Genomic DNA, 25,761 nt, shown 5'->3' with positions numbered 1-25,761 from the left:
AAGGCCCCGTCCACACGAAGCCGATTTCATGGCGAAACCGCAAAGGTCTTGTACGGTTCGGCCTTCCGTCCACACGAAGCCGGCGAATCCGCTGACCGAAACCGCAAACTTCTGAAACCACCCTCGGAGGTGGTTTCAAATCTACCCGGTTTCGTTTTGGATTCGTGTGGACGACCTGAAACCGACTGAAACCGTAAACCATGACGTCATCGCCCCACCCCTCGACCCTCTAGCCAATGACTGTTAAGCCCGCGGAGTCTCAGAACTCACAACAACAAGGATTTCTGTAGCAGAAGCAGCGCTCCTTATGGGCCTGGAATGTGTACTACAGCGTTTCTACAGATCTACCCGGTTTCGCTTGGCTTCGTCTTTACGGAGATACTGCGAAACCGGATAGATCGAAACCGTAACGGTTTCGCCTGTTTCGGCTTCGTGTGGACGGGGCCCAAAGGCTGAAGTTCCTCTACACACAGATCTACAGAAAGATCTCGAAAAAGCCTAGACCACTAGTCTGTCTCTAGAGATGTCTAGAATAGGATCCTCTCGACAGTCCAACAGTAACAGAGGATTGTCATTGACATAACAACACACAAACAAAAGTGCAGAGGGATAAAGAGCAACACGATAAATGTATTTTATTTATTGATAAGGATGTTAATGGTGGCGGGACTTAAGGTCTTAAGGATGAAGAGCTTGAGACTGAGAAAGTGTGGTGGAGTCGAAAATCCTCTTTAAAATCAATTGCCTGGAATTTCATTTTGCATTCGCATATATCTTCTTCTTTTTTATCCATGCATTGCATCCATCACCTCTCCAAACCAAAGTATCAATCTCTCCCTCATTGATTAGAAATATTGATGAGAACCTCTGAGAGAATGATGATCTATTATAGTGTCTACATATCAAGGTTGTCTGGTGGCAACAAACAGGGTAATGCCCACAATTAAAAAGGATGAATCAGGACATTTACTCATGCATTTAGTTGACATGACTGCTCTGACACCATTAACATATAAATCAATAGCTAAGTTGCTTACAGCTGATCAACTTACTACCCAATGATCCAGTCATTGCATGTTTTTCTCTGCTTTGACGGTAGCAAATTAGGGAGAAAAACTGTACTGTATAAAGGTTTTTTTTCCAATTTGACAGCACCCTAGGGAGTCTCCTTACAAGGCCCCAGAGACTATCTTGTAGTGGTAAATGGCGTCATTGCGTGTCGCAAAGCATTACAGTTTAACTACGGAAGATTAAATAGTACTAGACTTTTAAATGAACCCAAAAGTGTGAAATAGCTGCAAATTATTTCCAAGTGCAAACAAATGCAATACAAACACACACACACACACACACACGCGCGCACACACACACACACACACACACACACACACACACACACACACACACACACACACACACACACACACACACACACACACACACACACACACACACACACACACACAAGGTAGTGCAATATCATATTTGAGGGCTGTTTGACGGGGAGAGGGGGTTGAGGGCTGTGAGCCCCCTAGTCTCAAAATCCAACATTTAACCCTGCCCCTAACCATGAACATAATCATTAACCCCCAACCTAACCATAAACCCTGAACCTAACCATAGCCACAAAGCCTTACCTTCACCTCAAACCCTTACCGGATCCATAAACCTAACCAGAACCATAAACCCTGAACCTAGCCCTAGCCTTAACCAAAAACCCTAAATGTATCCATAAACCCTGAACCTAATCCTATAACCATTAAACCTAACCTCAACCATAATCCAGAATCCAACCCTAACCTTCACAGTATAGCCTAACCTTCACCATAAACCTTAACCTTAACCATAAACCTTGACCTTCATCATAAACCATCACCATATACTTAACCTTCACCATAAACCCTAACCTTAACCATAAACCTTAACCTTCCCCATAAACCTTAACCATAAACCCTAACCTTAACCGTAAACCTTAACTTTCACCATTAACCTTAACCTTCACCATAAACCCTAACCTAAACAAACCGTTGAACCACTCAGAGACCAGGTGGAAACCTTGATTTGGGCGCTAATGGAACAGAGACCGATCTGGATTCCGGCAGAACATAGAATGTTCCACCTAGTATTGGTTGTCCTTCAAATGGTGTGTCCCGTTACCCTTCTGCCTCCAGTTGTGAAGGAGAGAAGAGATAAAACAGGATCATACAAGGGCCAAGAGTTGATGATGCCATCTACTCATTACAATAACATGTATCAACATAGTTTGTCTCTGTCGTTGTCTCTGCACTGTTTGGGGTACCTGACAATAACATAGATGTTCGCCGCTCACTCTTGAACTGGATGAGATGTGGTGCAATAAATTGTAAATAGGATTACAATTGTGTTACTTCATGTGATATTTGTGTTGGATCTTAGTTAGTCTGGTCTACACATTGCACACAAAAGAATATATATTTATATGTATCAAGTATACTCTATTCACATTGTTTTAATATCCAAATGTATTATTCATTCAAGGAGATTACATTTGATAAATGGTTGATCGTATTAACAATAAAATTAATGCATGTTCTTTTATCATGCAATCTTTTAACAACTGTTCCTCCTTTCAAAGAGCATTTTTCTTTTAAAAGAGAAACAGAAAATTGCTTTTATATTACACAGGAGCTATGTCTATTATACAGTGTGTTAGAATGGTTTCTCATCTACGCAGGCGTGCCCTAAATGCATGATTTTCCGCGTTATTATGTCTGTAATTTCTTAGCAATTGCTCGAAGGACAAATACAATCAAAGAATAAAGGATAAAAAATGAAACTGAATGGATTTCCTGGTGATCAGCAGCAACATCTTTATTGATTGTAATTCAGTTTGCCATTGAAATTCAATTGCCATTGAATTTTTGATAATGAAAAGGCTTACCAACAGGTTATGGTGCATCTCAAACTTATGGAGCAAATGCTTTGTTATCGAATATTATTTTATGCGGCAAAATTGAACTTTTCAAGGAAGCACATGTGTGTGCACAGGTGTGTTTGCTTTACGTCCTGTGTACACACTAAAAAAAATAACGGAATATATTTGATTGAATACATATGCCATACAGCCCCTCTTTTGTAATGAAGCGTAACTAATGTTTTGTGTTTTGGGAAAGCATACGTATAAATACATAGAACCTACAGTTATATTTGAAAATACCTCTGTGACATCACAATGTGGGTGCGTTGGGGTTGATGGTGAACTTCATGAAGGGGTGGGCTTGAGGTGTCCATCGGGTCCATCACACATCCGAGTGGATACTGCCATTTGTGATATCACAAATGGAAAGATTTAGAAATGGCTTGTAAAGGCTCAACGACATGACACCTGGTTGTAAAATAGGGGTCCTTTATGTGGGAGAGTGTGTTCTGAGTTGTAAACACAATGTGTCAGATCATAAAGTTCGGCCCCTTTCAGAGTATCTGCCCTAGCTTGTTCAGCTGGCGCTACAGTTATTCTAATTCTGCTTTGAGTGCATCTGAGCATTGAAAACATTACACACTCCTCATTTCACACTATCTCACACTGACATGCATTTTTTGCCACGAGATATTCTCAATAGAATTCGTAATGAGCTGAAATTTTATTGAACTATTGACAAAAATAGACATGTGAGAAATGGGTGATGCAGATGCAAGTTTAAATCACTCAAGCAGAGAGAGATGAGACACAGAGAGATGAGAAGAGAGAGAGAGAGAGAGAGAGAGAGAGAGAGAGAGAGAGAGAGAGAGAGAGAGAGAGAGAGAGAGAGAGGAGAGAGAGAGAGAGAGAGAGAGAGAGAGAGAGAGAGAGAGAGAGAGAGAGAGAGAGAGAGAGAGAGAGAGAGAGAGAGAGAGAGAGAGAGACTTGTTAATACCCAGAGTAGCTTCCATCTTCAAGGTTCCTCTCCCTCTTGTATCTCCTCCAATTTCTCCTCACGAGTCTCCTGTGCTGACCTACTTATTAACCGAAAGACAGATGCCATCGTTACCACAGTTCACGACAACCAACGGCCTAAACTATCCATATGTTTGTCTATAAAAGCAATGATAACAGATTGATGATCACTACCAGACAATGATACAATGCGGCAAGATGTTCACTCACATACTGGACACCTTTAAAGGAGGAGAAAAATGTATACTTATTTATTGCAATCACATTTAAAAGCATCACAATTGTGACGCTTATGTTGTGAGGATAATATGGGGTTTGTGTGCAGAGTGTACCAGCACACCAAAACCACACTGGTAACCTTCTAAATCTGTTCTCCAAACACACAAGCACACACACACACACACACACACACACACACACACACACACACACACACACACACACACACACACACACACACACACACACACACACACACACACACACACACACAAGCACACACACACACTTACACTTACACACACACACACACACACACACACACACACACACACACACACACACACACACACACACACACACACACACACACACACACACATTCAACACACACACACACACACACACAGGCACATGCACACACACACACAACACACACACACACACACACATACACGCACGCACGCACGCACATACACCACATCCCCCCCATTGCTCCTCTCCCACAGCTTGGACCATCTGAATCCCTGACGACGACTCTGTTTTTAGCTTTCCTGGATGAGGGCCTGGTAGCATGGCACAGGGGGGAGAGAGTGAGGTGGGTGGGAGTGTGAGGGAGAGAGGGAGGGATAGAGGGATAGAGGGAGAGAGGGAGGGGGAGGCCAGGCCAGCCCGGGTTGGGTCTGTAGTCCCCTGTGCAGTCTGCTGTCCGGTCCTGTAACGATGGATGCCAGGCCTTCCCATATTAATCAGATTTACCGCAGCAGCCATATGTCCTAGCAGCATGATAAAGCCTGACCGCAGTACACACTGTCAACACAGCATGTGTGTGTGTGTGTGTGTGTGTGTGTGTGTGTGTGTGTGTGTGTGTGTGTGTGTGTGTGTGTGTGTGTGTGTGTTGTAATGTATGTAAGTGTGTGTGTGAGTGCATGTGTGTGTATGTTTGGGTGTGTGTGTGTGTGTGTGTGTGTGTGTGTGTGTGTGTGTGTGTGTGTGTGTGTTTGTGTGCAAGGTGAATCTGTTGGGTGCCTGTTACACGTTTTGTATGCTTCGTCCAGTGCATTCCATCACGGGTCTTTTTGGGGCAAAGATGTTTTTGTAAATGTTCCGGATATCTAGAAAGGATGTCCCTTACACACTTTCTTCGTTTATTAAAAACATAAAACATGTTTATAAAAAAAGCAATTGCTTTCACTTAATCTCACAAAGACTTTTTTGGGACATTTGTTTTTTTCAATGACAAATGCGGTCTTAATGCTTTGACTGGAATAAACCCAGTTGCATACAAATATATAGGCCGATAGTGTATATAAAGAATGTTTATCTCTGTTCCAATCTGCCATCATGAACAATAATCAAGATGTATTTACCACAATGTAATATATTTCAAAACACTTTTCCATTAAAGATGTATTTACCACACTGTAAATAATTTCAAACACTTTTTTGAGAATGAATGAATAGTGAAGAAGTGGCAGTACAGTTTCCTGCATAAAGAGTATCAGCCTGTACTATTTGGCTGAAAGAGGAATGAATGATGCATTAAAAAGCATACTGGAATTGTGTCACATGGTTCATGTTGTACCCCAATGGGTTTGATGTGTTTACACACTACACAATTGGCCCAAATTATTCAATTCAGAGCATGTCCAATTACTAGATATGATTAATCATAAAAGTACTTTATCATGAAAAGAACAGCATGCAATGATTCCACAAATTATTCAGGTGATATTACAAGTGAATTAAAAGTGTGGGCACAGTAGAATTACATATTGACGAACAATTATTATAGCTAAAAGTCAATTTTTTTTACAGATGATCAGCTACCAACCAATAAATGATCGTATATAAGTACTTAAATCGAGAATAATACAAAATTAACCGAAGATTAACTGTTGTCATCTACACGGACACACACAATATCTGGGGTTTAGTCTGACGGCTATCTCCTCCCTCCCTCCTCCCTCCTTCCCTCCCTCGCCCCTTCTCCCCCTGTGGAGATACATCTGAGTAGGACCCTGCTCCTTTTGTCCTGGGCTCCTCCTTTGTTACCATGCTGATGGTCAGAACAGCGACAGCAGCAGCCATCATATTTACTCTAATGGCCCAACGGAAAAATAGTACCCTCTTTCTCAGTTCCAAAACCACCCTTCATTAATTCACAATCACTTGCTTGTAAAGGTGTATTATGGTATTTAATAAAAAAATTCAAGATAAAATGCAAATTATGGTGGGAAGTATTATTATAAAGACATTATAATATATCTATAATACAGTTATTGTATTTTTTATATTTGTTTTGAATTTTGATTTTAAAAGCTTCCATTCTATCTATCTATCTATCTATCTATCTATCTATATAGATATAGTTTTATATATATATATATATATATATATATATATAAATATATATATATACATATATAAAACCATCAATCTATCTTTCTAACAATCCATGTATCTATCTATCTATCTATCTATCTATCTATCTATCTATCTATCTATCTATCTATCTATCTATCTAGATATAGTTTTTTATATATATATATATATATATTATATATATATATATATATATATATATATATATATATAAAACCATCAATCTATCTTTCTAACAATCCATGTATCTATCTATCTATCTATCTATCTATCTATCTATCTATCTATCTATCTATCTATCTATCTATCTATCTATCTATCTATCTATCTATCTATCTATCTATCTATCTATCTATCTATCTATCTATCTATCTATCTATCTATCTATCTATCTATCTATCTATATAGCTATCTATATAGCTATCTATATAGCTATCTATCTATATAGCTATATGTATACATCTTTCTGTCTCTCTCAATCTATCTATCTGTATGTCTGCAGGTCTGAACCATAGATGTTTGCCCCGAGCATCATCCACTATGAACTGTGGATAACCCCATGACGCGGCAGACATATGGAAAGCCTATATAAAATTCTCAGCACCCTGGATATTTATCCGACTGCAGACTGAGCCGCTGAAAAAAAGTGGGTTCGTCGGTTAATGTGACTTCAGTGTTATGAAGGATGAGCTTCTCGGGCGTCCTAGACGTTGTCCATCCCGGTGATGCTCCCTCGTTTCATCGTAAACTCTTGTGCACCCTCTGGTGCTTGCTAGTCTCCCAAACTTCTTTGTGTAGCTGCCTGCTTTGCAGATTGTCTTCCTTGTCTGTGTGGTTGCTCATTATTCAGAGACAGACGGATCTCAGGTCATCTGCAGCTGCAGCAAAGGAGAAGCAGGAAAGATGGCGATCATCCATTAGACCGACCGGGCACCACACGCATGAAATACGAGGACAACTTTTTGGAAGATCGCTCGAGGAGGAGAAGATTGTACCTGTGAGTTTTTCTACTGTATTTCCAATTTCGACCAAGGTTTCTAAGCTGGGCTTCCATGGTATACGAGAACGTCGTTTATGGTAGATCATGGAATATAATGACCTGGAAAGAGAGCGTATCCCCTTTCTTCTTTAGTTCAGGACCAGCGGACTTGCAGGAGACTCGGGGAGGAATAACCGGGCTGGCACCCATGTAGTCAAAGTCAAGTGGTTCTCCTCGCTTCACAATAATATTCTAACCAACCTATACGGCTTCCTGCTATGTTGCCCGTCGGCTTGAGGTCCAAGTGACACCACAAGGAAATGGACACAGTGGGTTAGAGGTTGACTTTTATGTTTCAGCTCGCCAGTGTTGTGCTATCGCTCTCCCTCATGTCTTATCAGGGGGGGGAATTAGCGTCGCGTCTCCTCGGCTGGTTCAATGTGTGTGTATAGAGGGCTAGCTTCATGGAGAGGCCATTGCACGGGATTGTACTTCGCTTCTCTCAACCCACCAGCCTCAGCCAGTCGCCGAGGGAGCTGAGCCTCCATTAGCGACACATTGTAGCTGGCATAGCCGCCGGTCCACGGCCAGTCACTCACCGTTGGAGAAAAGCCGTGATGTCCACCTCCCGGCGGCTCTCAGTACATTAAAAAACACACTGTCTGATCTGGGATGGGGCTTTGAGATGTTTCTCCAACGTTTGGAAAGTGATATATTTTGAGAACGTTTTGGGAATTGAATTTAGCCGGAGTTTGGCGGTGCGGTGGTGGGCTCCTGACCATTGTTGTGGACGCGTGCGGCTGTCAGTGGTCTGGAGTCAGGTATGTCACCGTGGAGCTCCACCATAAAATGGAGGAAGGCAGATGAGACTCCCTAGGAGAGCACCGTAGGAGCGAGGCGGGCAGGATCCTCCACGACAGGACAAAGGTTGCCAGCCCTTTCCCCGGCACCTAAAAGCACCATTTATTTGAGTGTTTGCTCTGTGTTTTTACAAAGTTGATCTGCCCATGGTGGCAGAGTTGAACTCTGGAAAGTGACGTTAGATAACATGTCGAGGCTGTGTGGAATAAAAGTCAAGGTTAAGTTTAATGCTTTGGATTTATTTTTTGCGTATAGCGAGTATTTTCGTATTGATTATTTGGTAATTTGTTTTACTAACAACCTTTTAGATATTGTGAAACACATTGGCACGTGGAGGAGCTTGGTGTTTCAGTGCTGAATGTGCAGCGGTTAGAGCCTGCTGATGGTTAATGTTCTACAAAGTGGTCCCAACGCTGGGCCCAGAGTCGAAACATCTCGCAGAAACTCTCCTTTTGAGAAGTTGAGACAATTCCCTCGTTTTAGGTCTACTTCGGTTTCGTCCATAATCAGTTTATTTTTAATTTTTTTACAATTAATTTTTTTAACTATTTTTTTCTTTCTTTCTAACTTTTTTTATTGCTAGATGACAGTTGACCCCTATCTCCTTTTTTTTCCCATAAAACGTCTCCACTCCCCAACACCTGTTCTTGTATTATGTTTAGTGGTGTCTTGTATTGCTTGAGGACCAGTTAAAGAGAAAGGTGGTGTGTCTGTGTGTGTGTCTGTGTGTATTTGTGTGAGCCGCACATGCTCTGCGGTTCGCCTGGCCACTGTGTGTGTGTGTGTGTGTGTGTGTGTGTGTGTGTGTGTGTGTGTGTGTGTGTGTGTGTGTGTGTGTGTGTGTGTGTGTGTGTGTGTGTGTGTGTGTGTGTGTGTGTGAGAAATCCTGCTGACAAGGAGCCTGTGCTTGACACGGTGTGCTGCGACAACACAGAGGGCTGAGAAGAGCAATCAAAATGGTGGCCGTGCTCCTTCTCCCTGGTGTGGCAGGGCAAACAGGTTCTCCAGAAGGCGCTTTTCTGCTGTCCTCAACACATCTCTCTCTCTCTCTCTCTCTCTCTCTCTCTCTCTCTCTCTCTCTCTCTCTCTCTCTCTCTCTCTCTCTCTCTCTCTCTCTCTCTCTCTCTCTCTCTCTCTCTCTCTCTCTCTCTCTCTCTCTCTCTCAGAGACTAAAGTAACATTGATCACTCTGCTGATAGATGCTCAGCAAATGAGCCAAAGCTAATCTCATGTTTGGCTTGTTTGTCTAGTGTTTTTTTTTTAGGAGTAATGCCTCAGCACATGGATTATCTGTGCATGCGTGGTGGTTCTCACATGAGTTTTATCTGAGCAAATTTGGTTGCCAACTTTAGCTTGGGTTGTTACGATAAACTGCTTGAATGTCATGGATAGGGTAAGTAGTGTAACTGGTTGGTTGAACTTTTCATCCCGGCCATTGAAGTGATAACCTTGTTGAATGTTATGCTGAAGCTATCATTGTTATTATTAACTTCATGGAACAACTCTTCAAATTGCTTTTTCAAATAGAGTTGAGTGACTCACACCGGTATCACCTCAGCCAAGGGCATCATTTTTTGTGTTACTTCAATGTAAATCATTTGAATGGACAAACATTTGTTTGATAGTAGTGGTACTACATAGTAGTGTACAGCATTCGTTGTCAGCCGCTACAATATCTGTTACTCTATTAGTCTACTGCTACTTGGTTAGTGTGCCGATGTAAACGCCATAAGCTTTACGCTTACGATATTCCAGGGTATGTCCAAAAACTAAGACAGAAGCGATCGCTTCTTACCAAGGTCTACTCCTATAAGACGCAATAGGTATTCAACAAGAGAGGTTTTTGTCGTTCTTTGAATGGTGGAAAGACGTACTCATGTGGCTCATCACTCTCACAGTTCCTTCTCTCTCTCTCTTCTTCTTCTTCTTCGCTCTCTTTCTCCCTCTCTTCTCTTATCCACACACACATACACTACGATGATGCAGCCTTCTTCCTCTACCTGAGGCACTGAAGGAGGAGGCTGGAGAGAGAGAGGCGCATACAAAAGGCAATTGAAATGCTCCACCGAGTGCTTTTTCGTGACATGATGCATTGCTTGTGAGATGTGGCCTGGCCCTATCGCTACAGTAGTAAGTGGCCAGGAACTCGCTGGCCCCATTCACCCCCCCCCCCACCCCGTCCCCATGTCTCTTCTCGTTACAGGACATCATAACCATGCTAGCTTCTCTGGCGCTATAAGTGACCTGCTGTATGCACCGTAGTAATAATAATAACTTAATTTTCATACCAAACTATAAAAATGTCTTCACAACTTCTTTATTTTTTAACGGTCTGGTCTCATTTTATGGCCTTATGGTAACAAGGTATAAAGACCTAAGATGCGGTTGGGAATTGTATGGCTTTGAATCAAACCAGGAACTGGCGTTTGGTTTTTGTTGTCTGTTGCCATGTTACACCACGGTTACGCCACTGGTTAACTGCCACTTCAATGCTTAAGGGCTTAAACCTCTCGATTATATGCTATGCCCAATAGGAAATGTTAAGCAAGAACAGGTACTTTGATTCTCTCCTGACATTAAGTTGCATTCCCTTCCTTCTTTAACACCAAATAACAGTAAATAAACCCAGGCTTGAGCTTGCCATGGTGGAAAAAAACACAGAATTCTTTGGAGACGCCCGTTCCTTGGCCAATGTGCTAACCAGTGGACACAAGGCCTTCATTGAGCCGAAACAGGAGTGGTCTTGTGGAAGGGATCCACTCCCGCAGCCTACGAAGCAACAGAGCTGTCCAAGGACGATTAAATATTTAAGAGCTCAGAAAGGAGGTCTCGGTGGTAAGTTAATATCGATGGCTCTCTCGTCTTCCCTTCTCCGCAACTTGTAAACTTACCTCCAGCAGTTTGGTTTTTAGGTGCACCTGGAGGTAAAATAAATATCTTCTTTAATTCGTTGAGAATATAGTCATGAAGTTGATTCTGTACATCGCTCCATGGTCCCTCTATCTTTTGGCCAGTATGAAGACCACTCACCATTTTGACCAGTTAGTAACCCCACCCACCCCTTGTAACTTTGGCAACAGTTGAAAGAGCACGGCATCGGCGGGTTTTTCTGGCAGTTCCCCGTTGAAGGCTGACTCTAACCCTGCCTAGTGTCCTCGCTGTCATATCTTGTTGAACTTTGGATGTTCTTCATTAAGTTGGTCTTGCTAAAAACTAAAATAACCATTTTTCTTGGAGTCAATTGTAAAACCAAGCAAACATTTAAATTATTTTTGCCTCGCTATTTAAGGAGATAATTAAAAGCTTATAGCACGTCCGACAATTAATTGTATTTTCTGGCTCTTTGGCTGAAGTTACATTTCACTAATTTGAATAATTGATGTTAATGTACTTAACCAGGCAACAATGAAAAATAACCTATAGTCGTTTCTCATAATGAAGCAATCATGTATATTTTTTCTATCGAGACAAATATAAGAACAAAACAGCCTTGACTTGTTTGACAAAGAATTTGCACAAGGAAACAACAGGTTCTTGAACTCCAGGAAATGGTTTCCTAGGAGAGATGCTCTACAGGACCGCACGGAATGTATGCTTTCCTGGAGGGATTGTCCTTGTGGAAAAACACTTCCTGGTTTCACTCCAAGATCTGTCCTTGGACATCCTTCAGCTGTCTATTTATCCAATGCCCTCCACCTTGTCCATGAACTGCACTGGGATACTGCATGACGGATATTCCAGCTACAACTTGAGGGGAAATGTGATTGGAGGGAAAGGCACTAATTCAGAAGACCCCAGACATGAATTGCACTTAGATTGGGGATAGATCGGTTAATATAATAATATATTTTTGATGGTGACATGACTCAGACTATAATAAATATACCGATGGCATGTGACTTTTTATTTGGCACTATGTAAAACACAGCTGGTTGACTTCGCTTCTTCATGTTTAGGCCTAGTAGGGATATGTGACTGAGTGGTCTTTCTCAGTCCATATTTGGAGCTTTGATCCTCAGATATCTCCATGGTGTTATCTGAAACCAGTCGATAGGCCATCGATGACTTTGCACTGAAGAAGACAGTCCACTTCTCACATTTTTTCAGTTTATTTCCTGAAAGCCACGGTGACTGGCGGCTACAGGAACCAATAGGAGGAGGAAGAAGAAGAAGCAGCCTGGTCAGGTCTGTGTGGTTTTAAAGCTAAACACTACCATCTGTGAAACAAGATAGCAGAACAAGCTGCAGACGCAATTCCCCTCTGCTGAGCCGGACGGTCTGAGACCTTGAGGAGCACAAAATGGTGGACGGCCAGCAGGCCACTGATACTCCTGTGTGTGTGAGTGGTCGTGTCTCAGTGGTCACATTGTGGCTGCTGTATGAAATGGACTCCTCAGAGTGAAGCCTCGGCCAAGCCTCTGCCTTGATATAGAAGATAATGCTGTCAGCGCCGAGAGAGATAGAGAGAGACAGAGAGAGAGAGAGAGTCCGATTGAGCCGGCCTTTGCTAGAACAGGTTTAGATGTCACCCTCCGGTGAACTCTGTCCATGCATGTTTATCTACTTCCACCTTTTATCCAGCGTGAAAAGCTTAGCTTCCTGTGTTTTTGGCTGTCATGTCGGAGTGGACTTCTTGTTACGTTTCAGCTGCTTACTGCGTCAAACTGTTACAAATGTTGGAAAAATATTAACTGCAAGAGTGCTTGATGGTGATGTGTGAGTGTTATCGTTGGCATAGTAATGAAAAGGTAGAAGGTCTTCTTTCCATCTAGTATTCTCCATCTAACTTTTACCATCCCGAGACTTAAGCTCAGGGATTTACCTACCCATTTATGTTGTTGCTTTGAACACCGATTTTTACTCTCAAGGTCACATCATTGGGAAAAAATAAAAGAAAAGAGGCAGCACAACTACTTACCTTTTCAGAAGCTTCTTAAGGGGTAAGGTAAATGTGGGCCGGCCAAGAACTCCACACAAACCAAGGCCCTTCCTTTTTTAAATGAATGTATGAATCTTGTGAAGTTCTTTTCTCACCATGACAACATGAAGACATGTTGAATCGGGAGCAGGAGAGGAGTACGGTGTGCGTGATGTGTGTGTCCAGTGTTTTTGCGATGCCAACGTTTGCTGTTTTCTGGCTGCAGGGAAACTAAGGCTGCCCTCCCAGCCAGGGTACAAGTACCTCCGGTTATTACAGCTGCTTGGTTTTTATATTTGGTTGTTTTCTTTTTTGTTCCATTTTTAAAAACTGAAACGTGGGATCAGCTTTGTCTGTTGGATGGAGCACCGAGACATCTTAGGTTTGTAAATAATAGCGGCTATGAAGAGAAGAGTGATATCATTGGTGATATTAAGTATTAAAGGCTGGCTGGCTGGCTGGTGGGTGATGTCAGGTAACCATCTGTCGGAGAGAGAGAGACAGACAGAGAGACACAGAGAGACACAGAGAGAGGCAGAGAGAGGGGGAGAGGGAGAGGATGACAGAAGCACTGTCTAACCTTGAAGTATGGAGCTCCCAGACATGAAACAGCAAATTACCATATTTTCTTAGGATTAGCATAGTATTGCAGATAGAGGAACTAGGCACATCTCTCTATCTTCTCTTTCTATCTCCGTCTCTTCCTCTCTGTCTATGTCGCTCTTAGTATCTCTCTCTCTCTCTCTCGTTCTTTTGAAGTTTGACTTTTGCTGCCAGTATCAAATTCCTTGATACTTCAGCTTTGCTCTTACATGAAGGTTCTGTGTTAATGTTCAGAGATGAAATACGTTCAAAGATGCATTTTATTTTCAAGGACAATGCCGTCAACATTGCTAATGCCACATTTAAGGGCTAGAGCTTTAGTTTACTTTCTGACGCCTGGTAAGCATTGTCTGAGGAATATTGGTTCCCAAGCGTTCCTCCGGCTCTTAAGCTATTCCTTGTTTGTTCACTGCAAATCCTTTTTCATCTTTTTTTTGTTTGCCCTGTGTCATCTTTTTAGTGAGGTCAACAGGCAGAAAACGAATGGCATGCTGGATCACTGTGTCTCCTAGCCCCAGCTCTGGTCTTCACCATTGTTCTTGGCCAATGAACTCGGATGAACCGTGTCCCTCCATACTCTGCACTGCTATGTTTCACTTCAAATACGTTCTGTGGCTAAATGCTTTATTACAGCGTAATGGAATGGAATGGAAGGAGTAAATTAAGGAAGAACCAACAGACAATTAATAGCATGAGATGTATCCCAAACCAATGTTGTTCAGAAGACTAGGTTAGGAAATGCTTCGGAGAATCTTTGAAATATTGTAATTGACTAGCCACAGGCGGTTTTCTTCGAGGTGAGCAGTTGAAACATACAGTTAGGCTAGTGGCAATGCACAGGCTGTTGAGGAAGTAATGCACAGGCTGTTGAGGAAGTAAATTAATGTATTTTTCATGTACCGTAGCTATTCTTAATCTTTGACAGTTCCTTGTTCGCAGTATTACTCTTTGACTCAATGACTGGATGATAAGGGGAACATAGATGTGTGTGTGTGTGTGTGTGTGTGAACATGTGTGTGTGTGTGTGTGTGTGTGTACATTGCACACTGTGTGTGTGTGTGTGTGTGTGTGAACATGTGTGTGTGTGTGTGTGTACATTGCACACTGTGTAACGTGCACACGTCTTGGACCTGGGCTTCCTCATATTCATAATAAACACTTTCAGATATAAGAGTAGGTTCACAGATGAAAAAAACAAAAATGTGTTTTCTTACACGTTGTTGATTTGGCATCATGAGGCAGAAAGCGTATGAAATCATTTGAAACTATAAACGTACAGCTCTGCTATTGCTAGTAACTTGTTCTAGCATCATCATGATAGCATATTAACATTATGGGGCCAGGTCAACGACACACATACTAGAGGATACGGACCCTTACTAAACACTTTTGTTCATAAACTACTCTCTAACTTATGTTGCATATCACAATAACCAATGTTGAAATATCACCCACATTGGTGTTTAACATGTGCTGATGAGGATGATCCTGTATTTGAATATATTCTCATCATATTACTATCGTTATTAATATTGTATTTTGTATTTCTCTATGGTTGCCTCTCATTCATTCCTTCATGTCATTACCGCCGATTTTTATTCCATCAAGGCAGATGTCGGAGGAATGTTATGACAAAGTGTTTCTACTGAGAACTATTGATTTCTCACCTCTCCCCTGAATGGGAGTGTTCCATTGATTGGCCAGGTGCGATCGATGCCTCATCTCTGCGTATTCAGACATTCTCAAATGAGCATGGATCTCACGGGTCATGTGATCATGTGTCATTAAAAATAAGAAAAGATGGAGCTGCTCCCTGGGCTCTTCTGATGACAGAGTGGAAGGGGGAGGAGCCGATGAGGTCATCGTCCATCGCATTCTTATCACCCTAGCGATGACGGGATGATGGAATGGATCTGTGTTGATGAAACACTATTCATATGCAGTGTTTGGTCATTTAGGACTTTTTCTCCAAAGCAACATACAGTGATTCTTATGTTTTAATTCTGTGGTACATATCATGATTGAGTAGCTTCCTGAAGGACACCTTCAGGCTAGACTGAACATTTGGGATCAAACCAAGAGCGTTTTGGCTCAGAGTCAAACACCCCTAAACACTTATGGTAAACATATGTAATCTCCATTAGGCTTGTAAAACAACGACACAAATACTAATGTTATCATAACGGTGTCATAATGCTGCTTCGTGGGAGTCTATTTAACAAATGAGTGACCAGGTAAAGTCTCTAGGCCTATCCGTTTTTGACACAACAAGCCAAACCGGTGATGTCTCAAACAGATTAGGCAGATCCACTCTGAAACATGGGTCCACTTCAAGTTGTACTCATTGCGTCCTGTGTGGGTTGATCAGTCTTGATAGTACTTCACCATTCTCCCATTTTGGTGGTTTTCGTTTGGTTCGTGGTGATGTTTTGTGTTTACCCAACATGCCATTGTCAGATAAAAACAAACTTAGCTGCCGTGTTGTTTTTGGATGAGGATTTTATAATAGTTAGCCATGGTGTCAGCACACATGGAAATAAAGGATTTTCATGGAGACACTGGTTCACTAATCCAGGGCAGTGTTTCATCTTGCTAAAATGAATTCCTAATTCATGTGGAATAGCCTGCACAAGGCTTCTCGCTGGTTTACTTCATGTATAAATACTGACCTAGGGTAATACGCTGTATGTAGCCTGAGGCTAAATTTGCCAAACATCTCACCAAGCTGTTGTTAACAACTCCCCATTAAAGTGGATATTGGGACGAACATAGAATAAACTAATGATGAATTCCACTGTTCTACAGCGTGATAGAAGTTGATTAAATCGGTGTTTACTGTCAGTGGTAAGATGCTGATCTAGTATATCAGGTTCTCCGGTGTTGCCCTCAAGGCTGTATGCAGCTGCCAACCTGATCTCCACCTTCTCTATCTTCTCTTTATGCGGGAGGCTAAATTCAACGTTAATCTGGTGATGTAACCTTGTTTTCCCCCACCGTTGCAATGCAATGAGGTCCTTCTTGGCCTTTGTGTCCCTCTGCCACTCCCTGTATCTTCTCTAAAGGTTTTCCTCGGGCCTCTTTAGAAGGTAAATTATTTAACGCTATCTCAAAGCCTTTAGGTCGGACTTTACAATCATACGCATGCTTCCGAGATGCATTGAGATAATTCTTTTGTAATTATTTCTGAAGTTGTACACATCTCCATAGCCCTCGGCTAAATGAAGAAGATAGCATTGTGGCTGCAGTCAATGGTCAATAATATTATTATTGATAACATAATTTGCCCGGGCTTGTCGGTTACACATACGTGTTTTGATCTTGGAACGATTTTGGTGTGTGCAACGCAACAGTATCCACCAATCATCCTCCCTCCTTCACCCTCCCTCCAACCCCCCCTCCCAAGGCAGGAGATGCTGGAAGCAAACCCGACGGTTAAGGACAAAAACCTCTGTACGTCTAATCAGCTTAATGCTGGCTTATTCTAAGGCCTCTCGTTCAGACAGAGCAGCTGCTGCCGACCAGGCAGGGCAGAGCAGAGTGGAGGGTGTGACTGCTGGCAGCGCACACCGATGCAGAGAGACCGGTTGGTGATTAACAAATGTCAGTAGACTTTGGAATCTGGGGAGCCGAGACTGGTGGCTTTGTCCTCTCCCTCGCTCCCCCATTGCAGGTCTCCTAGGTGGTTCGTTTTATAGGCCTCTCTCTCTCTCTCTCTCTCTCTCTCCCTCTTGTGCTCTCTCTCTCTCTGTATCCCCCCTTGGCCCATATCTCCTCTCTTAGCTCCACCTGTTCGTGTCTGCTCCTCCTGCAAGGTTGCGAGATGTATTTTGAGCGCTGCAAAAAAAAAAGGAGAAGTTCATGCGTGCTTCACATGTTTGGACCCTCTTATGGAACCTACTTGGCAGTTCCTTAAAATAGGTTTTTCTGGTCTTTTATGCTTCTTAAAGAAACATTGGTGCCGAGGCGTACCACACGTTCCTCCACCACTGCCGTTGTGCACGCTGTGCCATTAAAGAGGACGGTATTGAGAGACCTTAAGGAGATGAACAACGTGGCCTAGAAAAGGAAAGGTCTAGGTAAAGTGCGATTGGCACGGGCATTATGTGTTTCCTCCGCTGAGCCGTGCAGCCAGAGAGCTTGGGCACAGTACATCTGGCAGATAGATTTTCTTGCCTGCAGCTCTCCAGTGACAGACTGCCTGCCTGTCTGCCCTGTCCGCGAGGGAAGAGGATCAGAACGGTGGATCCATGTTGTGTGCCGCTGCTGGCTGAACACCTAAGCACAGAGCCGGCCTCTAAAATGGCTGCCCTTGAAGCTGGGCTCAGAGGAGGATCTGGAGCGGCTCACTCAGTGGTCGTCCGCGAGAGCCTCTGCCGGAGCAGATGAAAGCAGCCACACAATCTCCACCCATTAACTCTGCAGGCTCCGAGACAAAAGGGCCCTGAAGAAGACAGAGCCTCCTCTTAAGGAATATGATGGTGGAGGGGCTGGAGGGGGGGGGGTCATTTTCTTGCTGGACAGTGTGGGTTAATTTCCTTCTTTTTTCCTCTCCTACCTTTCTTCTCCGGGATTCCCTTGGTATCCATGTCAAGGAACCCGGCATTAGAGTGCAACTTTGTTCAAAGTAGAGATAAACTGTCCATGGAGTGGGGTGGGGCCCCGTGGTGAGGCCGTAACCCGAGGCGAGGCAACAATGGGGCTCCAGGCTGCTCTGGGGACTCGCTGGCATCTCACGCCGGCCCCTGTGTAACTGACCTCCAGTTAGGAAGTACGGTCTGGTGATGGGTGGCCTGGTTACCTTAAATACTACAGCAGTCATTCATGCAAATATTATGAATGATATATAATGAAAAGACGAAATCCTCCGTAGTATTACTGTCCAGTTATTTATGATCTCCTATTTGGTATGATCTATCAGTTTACCTAAAGATATAATAAGCCAATATTCTATATATATTTAAAGGCTTTTATATGTTGGAACTATTGAACTCTATGATCCCTAAATTGGTTTTCCTTAACATGACCCTCTGCAAAAGTGGACAAAAGTGTCTATCAGATAATAATAATAATAATACATAGGTTTTATATAGCGCTTTTCTCGGTACCCAAAGACGCTTCGCAGATGTTTCAAGACAAGAGTTTGGCTTGTTGAATTGTCCATACTCAAAACTTTGCCAGCATAATGTTATGATGAAGAACATTTCTAGCTGAAGCACGCTTGAGGTGTGCATGAATGAATGAATGAATTATTGTAGAGTGAATAATCCTCTTTTATTCAAGCAAGGTATTACTGTTTTTCTGAAAGATGGTTGCTCAGATTCATGAGCCCCCTTTGGCGAATCAAAAGGAATGTTTAAGAAATAAAATGCTTTGCTTTTAGCACTTAAATTTGACCCATTTGAATAGTTCATCAATCCTGGTCATGAAAAGTTAGTTAGTAACTAAAAAAAGTTAGTTAATATGCTCATCACAACAAACAAATTAGGATTTTCAGGCTCACATACGATTTCATTAGTAAAATAATAACCAGGAATTTGTCTTCATACATTGTTTACATTAAAAGTGACAACGATAACATGACCGCATGAAAGGGCAATAAAGCCATAGTGTTATCATCTCATCTTTTTCTTATTCTCTCTCTCTCTCTCTCTCTCTCTCTCTCTCTCTCTCTCTCTCTCTCTCTCTCTCTCTCTCTCTCTCTCTCTCTCTCTCTCTCTCTCTCTCTCTCTCTCTCTCTCTCTCTCTCTGTGTGTGTTATTTCATTCAATCTTCTTCTTTGAGAGCAGGGTTATTAATAAAATCTGACAGAGGAGTCAGTATGTTTTTACCGAACATTAGGATGTGGAGCTGGCTTTCCAGCTGGTCGCTTATCCAAAGGTTACAGAACTGAAACACACCAAGCATTAATCCCTCTTAGTTGTCATTTGTTTTACAGATGATGATGATGTTACACTTCCACAAAAATAGAATCTCACCATTCTGAATAAAGGAACATCAGCAACACTTGGGAGGCAGATCTTAAAATCAACTTTAATTTGAAATACATTTTAATAATAGAATCATCTGTGGTACCAAATCCATCGGACCAATACTTAGTCTCTGTTGCCATCGAAAAAAGGAGATGAGATGCTATTCCTATATGGACACATACACCTGTTCAGGTTTATTGTCAGGTGTACAATTTATGATATAAGGCTTAGCATCAAGCAACACACGCTGTTACATTTTATTTTCCAGTTACCTTCCTGCCATGAGCCACATTAAATTATCTTAATTCCCAAAACTAAACCAAATCTCCTCTCTCTTCTAGGGTTCCCTGATTTTCCAGGGAGTGCCCCCTCCCCGTAACCATGGAGGTCCTGCAGTGTGATGGCTGCGACTTCCATGCAGAATCGTACGATGACCTGAAGATCCATATCCAGGAGGTACACACAGCCTTCCTGCAGCCCGCCGACGCTGACGAGTCTGAGTCTCCGAAAGACGACGACGAGGAAGAGGTTCCTGACAATGAGGAGGAGGACGACCAAGAATCTTACGACAAGCATTCCTCGTCTTCTCTACCTGGAATGAGTACGATGACTCCCTTATATTATAAGTGGTAGATAATTACTGTATTATGTCTGAGTGATGGAGTAAAAAATATTATTTTTAACAATATTCTTATCTGTTTCAGGTCCAAATTCGGAGACCCCCAAACAAAAAGACCCATCTGAATCCACCCTGTCGTTTTACCAGTGCAAGTTCTGCGTGCGCTACTTCAGGTCGAAATCCTTTTTAAAGAACCATACCAAAAAGGTCCACAACATCAGGGACGACCAGTCGGAAGTCCACAATTCCCGCGAGACGTCGAAAGATCCCAGCTACACCGTCGTAACGCACAGTGACCATTCAAAGGTGTACTCCTGCCAATATTGCACGTACAAATCCCCACGCAAAGCAAGGATCATCAAACACCAAATAACGTACCACCAGGTTCCTTCTGAAGGAGCCGAAGATCATTCAAACGATGCGGAGGCTGGGGACGACTGCCTCTCGGCTGGTGCATACCTCGGTGGTACTTTCGCTTGCGAGTGGTGTGACTTTCAGACCGACGAGAAGGACAGCTGGACGGATCACGTGGCGAAGGAACACAGCGACAAGGTCAAGATCATTTCTTCCGTTGAGGAACTCGAAGGAGAGGCAAGCTCATCCAAGCCGGATTCCCCTTCCTCCCCCAGAAGTCCTGCTTCCGAGGGAGGAATAGATGGTTTTACGGGTAGAGTCACGCCAGTAAACACCATGGGAATGCCAGATAACAACGCATCAGTGTTTCATTACGTAATGCCCAATAGCACGGGGTCGTCCATTTTGTCAAAAAGGTTTCCCATGGCAGATTCAAATTGTGGTCCCGTCCTCGAGACGGACGCCACTTTGCGGAATGAAGAAGACTCTAGGAGCAGCATGGAAGAAGACGAAGAGGAGTTGGTTGACATTGACGATCCAAGTTACACCGGGACCTTGTCGGCTGACGTGAAGCAACTGTTGACTGACGAGGACAACAAGGTACTGGAGACAAAAGGGGTACAGATCCGAAAGCAGATAAACCGCTTCCAATGTCCCTTCTGTTCTTTCCTCACCATGCATCGGCGGAGCATTTCTCGCCACATTGAAAACATCCACTTTTCTGGTAAAACCACTGTTTATAAATGTGACGAATGCCCCTTTATTTGTACAAGCTCTCTGAAGTTAGGCACTCACAAGCAGAGCCACAGTGTTTCAGACGTGGATACCATGGACATAACCAACAGCATGGATACACAAAATGAACCGGCTGCAGAGTCCCTTAATGGGGGGAACGTTATTGCTAAAGTCAACGGGAAAAGGTCAAGTCCAGCGAATGACCATCCGAATCCCCACCAGTGTTCCCTCTGCAGTTTCTCCACCACCACACTGAAAGGCCTCAGGGTCCATCAGCAGCATAAGCACTCCTACTGTGATGATGTCGAGACCGAAGCCTTTGAAGAGGCATCGGCTGACCAGCCGGATACTGAAGTTGAGAACTCGCCCACCTTTTTACAAAAAACCCAGACTTCCATTCTAAGGCCTTCCACCAAAAAGAACCCTGCTACAGGAAAAAGGGCAAGAAAGTCCATCAACGATTTGCCTTTAGATTTGTCCTCGGTGAAGAAACGAACAAGAATTGACGAAATTGCCAGCAATCTTCAGAGTAAGATCAGCCAAAGCCAACAGGATATGATTATAAATCTCGACGAACTCGACGATGAGGAAGGGGGTGGAAGCCACAGAGTGGATGATCACGACGATAGTAACCTCACTGGTGTAAATCCAGTCTTCACATATAACATCCAGCAAATTCACGTAAGCGAACCCACCATTCAGGGTGGCAGAATAGGTAAAAGGAAAAGCAACCCCAAGTCCAAAGCACGCAACATCCCCATTTCATTAACCCTCTCTGATGATAGCGAAAATGTATCCGGGGATCAACCTGAGCTCCAGGACAACGGTAACCAGGATAGTAGAGAGACCTTCCAAGAAAATGCGGAATATTCAGAGGATCCCGGAGCGGTCCGTTTTTACTGTAAACACTGTGATTACCATAACAAGTCTGCCCGCAGTGTGAGCACCCACTACCAGAGAATGCACCCTTACATCAAGTTCAGCTTTAAGTACATCCTGGATCCAGAGGACCATAGTGCTGTCTTTCGCTGCCTAGAGTGCTACATTGAATACCCCAATTACAACGATCTACACCAACACTACATGGATCACCATCCAGAAGCTAGCAATGTGCTCAACTTTAACCAGCCAGACCTTGTTTACATGTGCCGCTTCTGTGCATATACTAGCCCTAATGTTAGGAGCCTCATGCCCCATTACCAAAGAATGCATCCCACGGTGAAAATAAACAATGCCATGATCTTCTCCAGCTATGTAGTGGAGCAATCTCAGAAAACGGGTGAATCTCAAACCCTGCGGGAAATATTAAACTCTGGCCCCAAGAACTTCACCTCTGCCACCTCTACCCCTAGATCTTCCTCAAGCCCAGCCCTGAAATCGCCCTCCAAGACTCCCGAAGCTAGTGTTGACTCGGAGGCTCTGAAAGAAGCGATGGGTGGTAATGTGGTGGTCTATGAATGTGATGTCTGTTCCTTTGCTAGCCCCAACATGCACTCTGTTTTGGTCCACTACCAGAAGAAACACCCAGAGCAAAAGGCCTCTTATTTCCGTATACAAAAAACCATGAAGATTATCACAACGGATAAAGCCCAGTCACCAGCCGCCAACTCCTCGTTTAATGTTAGTTCAACTTCCCCGCCTTCGAAGTCTTCAGGTGCCACGACATATGGCACTGAGGAAGATATCTACTATTGTAAACACTGTGTCTACAGCAACAGATCTGTTGTGGGCGTCCTTGTCCACTATCAGAAGAGGCATCCAGAAGTAAAAGTGACCGCAAAATATATCAAACACGGGGCTCCCACTCCTGTTCTGATGAAATTAATTGATGATTTGCAAATTGCAACTCCAAAGCAGTTCTCAAAGCCGTTTCAAAGCAACGGCTACGACGGATCGTTTAACTCAAGTCCTAAAATTGGTAACGGCGAAAAGGGTGAAGCAGAGATGCTCTTCTTTTGTCAGCACTGTGACTACGGCAACCGCACGGTTAAAGGAGTGCTAATTCACTACCAGAAGAAGCATCGCGACGCCAAGGCCAACGCGGACCTCGTACGCCGTCACACCGCCGTGGTCCGGAGTCAGCGCGAGCGCGCTCAGATGGTCCAGTCGGGCACCGTAGCAACCACCATCACCCAAGCCCCGGTGGATCCGGAGAGCTCCGGAGAGCTCCGGTCTCTCCAGTGCAGACACTGTCCCTACACGTCCCCCTATGTGTACGCCTTAAAGAAGCACCTCAAGAAAGAGCACCCTACTGTGAAGGCCACCGCGATGACCATACTGCATTGGGCCTACCAAGACGGTATCCTTGAGGCGGGGTATCACTGCGAGTGGTGCATCTACTCCCACGCCGAGCCCCAGGGCCTACTGCTGCACTACCAAAGACGCCACCCGGAGCACAACGTGGACTATACGTACATGGCTAGCAAGCTTTGGGCCGGACCAGAGACCACGCAGCAAGGACCGAACAACCTGGAAAACAAGCACTTCCGATGCCAAGAGTGCGCCTTTGAGGCCTGTACCATTTGGGACATTACCAGTCACTACCAAGCGGTTCACCCGTGGGCCATGAAAGCAGAGGAATCTGTGATTTTTGATATGATCAAAGGTAATATAACGACGGATAAAATCCTCCAGCAATTGGTCAATGACCATGCACCTTCCAGCGGGCAGTCTGAAGACGATGGAGCCCTGATCATCGCTTCACCACTCCCAGAAACCATCTCTCATCCTACAAACCCACGCCTCTGCATTTCAAACAATCCCTATCAGTGTACTGTATGTCTCTCCGAATATAACAGCTTACATGGCCTCCTCACCCACTATGGGAAGAAACACCCAGGCATGAAGGTCAAGGCTGCAGATTTTGCTCAGGAGGCAGACATCAACCCGAGTTCGGTGTATAAGTGTCGTCACTGTCCGTACGTCAACTCTCGAATCCACGGTGTCCTGACTCACTATCAGAAACGCCATCCGTTGGTGAAGGTAACTGCGGAAGACTTTGCTGACGACATAGAGCACATCGCCGATCTGAACGAGGGTGAGGACAAGTGCAAGACCCAGAGGCAAGGTTATGGAGCATACAGATGCAAAATATGCACCTACACACACGGGACTTTGGAGAAACTAAAGATCCACTATGAGAAGTATCACAATCAACCGGCCGCCGAAATGTTCCCCCATACTTTCACATCATTCTCTCCCAGCAAAGAAAGCGAACCAGTAGCAGAATGCAGCGTGAGCAACGTATCCGCAGTGACGGACATGCTGGAGGTCAAAGAACATGAACTCCCTAAGTCCGAAAAACACGCCATCTTTAAGTGTCAGCTGTGCAAATACTTCTGCTCCACCCGGAAAGGCATTGCCCGCCACTACCGAATCAAACACAACAACGTCCGGGCACAGCCGGAGGGCAAGAACAACGTATTTAAATGTGCGCTGTGCTCGTACACCAACCCCGTACGCAAGGGCCTCGCCGCCCATTACCAGAAGCGCCACGACATCGATGCCTATTACACTCACTGCCTGGCCGCTTCCAAGACGCTCGGCGACAAGCCCGTCAAGGTGATGGCGCCGGAGAAGGAGACAACGGAGATGTCGGAGGACCTGCGGTTGGCGGTGGAGACCCGGAAGTGTTCCCTCTGCAGCTTCCAGGCGTTCAGCAGGAAGAGCATCGTCTCGCACTACATCAAGCGCCACCCGGGTGTCTTCCCCAAGAAGCAGCACTCCAGCAAGCTCGGCCGCTACTTCACCCTGATCTACGCCAAAGAGCCAGAGAACCCCCCGGAGACGGCGGCGTTGGAGGAGGAGGAGGAGGAGGAGGAGGAGGAGGAGGTCAAGGAAGAGTTTGAGGTCCAGTCTATGTCCAATCATCAGGCGGACGAGGAATGGCCACCCTTCAAGTGTCTCAAATGCGGCCAGTTGTCCTTTGACACCATCGAGCTACTTTCTATGCATTACAACGACGACCACGGAAGTGACCTGAAGAGGGACTTCCAGTCAAATGCCGGAGAAGACGGGTCCGAGTTGCATCAGTGCTCTCACTGTGAGCTGAAGTTTCTGGAGCTGCCTGTCTTGGCGAAGCACATCGTTGACCACAATGACGACTTCCAGAAGAAGGCCTTAAAGCAGGAACGAAGGAGACTTCTCAGCAAACAGAAAGCCTTGGAACTGGCTGAAGGGAAATCTGAGAAGGTGGGTTATGAGATT

The 25,761-nt window shown here is 44.1% G+C and overlaps 1 protein-coding gene and 1 long non-coding RNA gene across 5 annotated transcripts in view; one reads left to right on the top strand and one right to left on the bottom strand.

Annotated features, from left to right (window-relative positions):
• The window catches only part of LOC132447467 (uncharacterized), a 453,739-nt gene extending 453,553 nt beyond the window's left edge, over positions 1–186 (bottom strand). Inside the window, exon 1 of the long non-coding RNA XR_009523092.1 lies at positions 176–186. This is a non-coding gene — a long non-coding RNA (uncharacterized LOC132447467). The remainder of the gene's footprint in view (positions 1–175) is intronic.
• A 7,187-nt stretch (positions 187–7,373) lies between these two features.
• znf462 (zinc finger protein 462) overlaps positions 7,374–25,761 on the top strand; it is a 34,976-nt gene continuing 16,588 nt past the window's right edge. For 3 of the 4 annotated variants that reach the window (XM_060038112.1, XM_060038109.1, XM_060038113.1), the window contains exons 1-3: positions 7,374–7,514; positions 20,189–20,448; positions 20,552–25,746. In XM_060038112.1, the coding sequence (XP_059894095.1) occupies positions 20,229–20,448; positions 20,552–25,746 (5,415 nt within the window). In that variant the 5' untranslated portion in view covers positions 7,374–7,514; positions 20,189–20,228. Of the gene's footprint in view, positions 7,515–8,185; positions 8,318–20,188; positions 20,449–20,551; positions 25,747–25,761 lie in introns of those variants that run through there. The other variant, XM_060038111.1, reaches the window with a different exon arrangement.

The sequence above is a fragment of the Gadus macrocephalus genome, chromosome 19 (genome assembly GCF_031168955.1).
Source record: "Gadus macrocephalus chromosome 19, ASM3116895v1".
NCBI classification, from domain to species: domain Eukaryota; kingdom Metazoa; phylum Chordata; class Actinopteri; order Gadiformes; family Gadidae; genus Gadus; species Gadus macrocephalus.
Note: the sequence above shows the minus strand (reverse complement) of the source record. Positions and strands in the feature narration are given on the sequence as shown.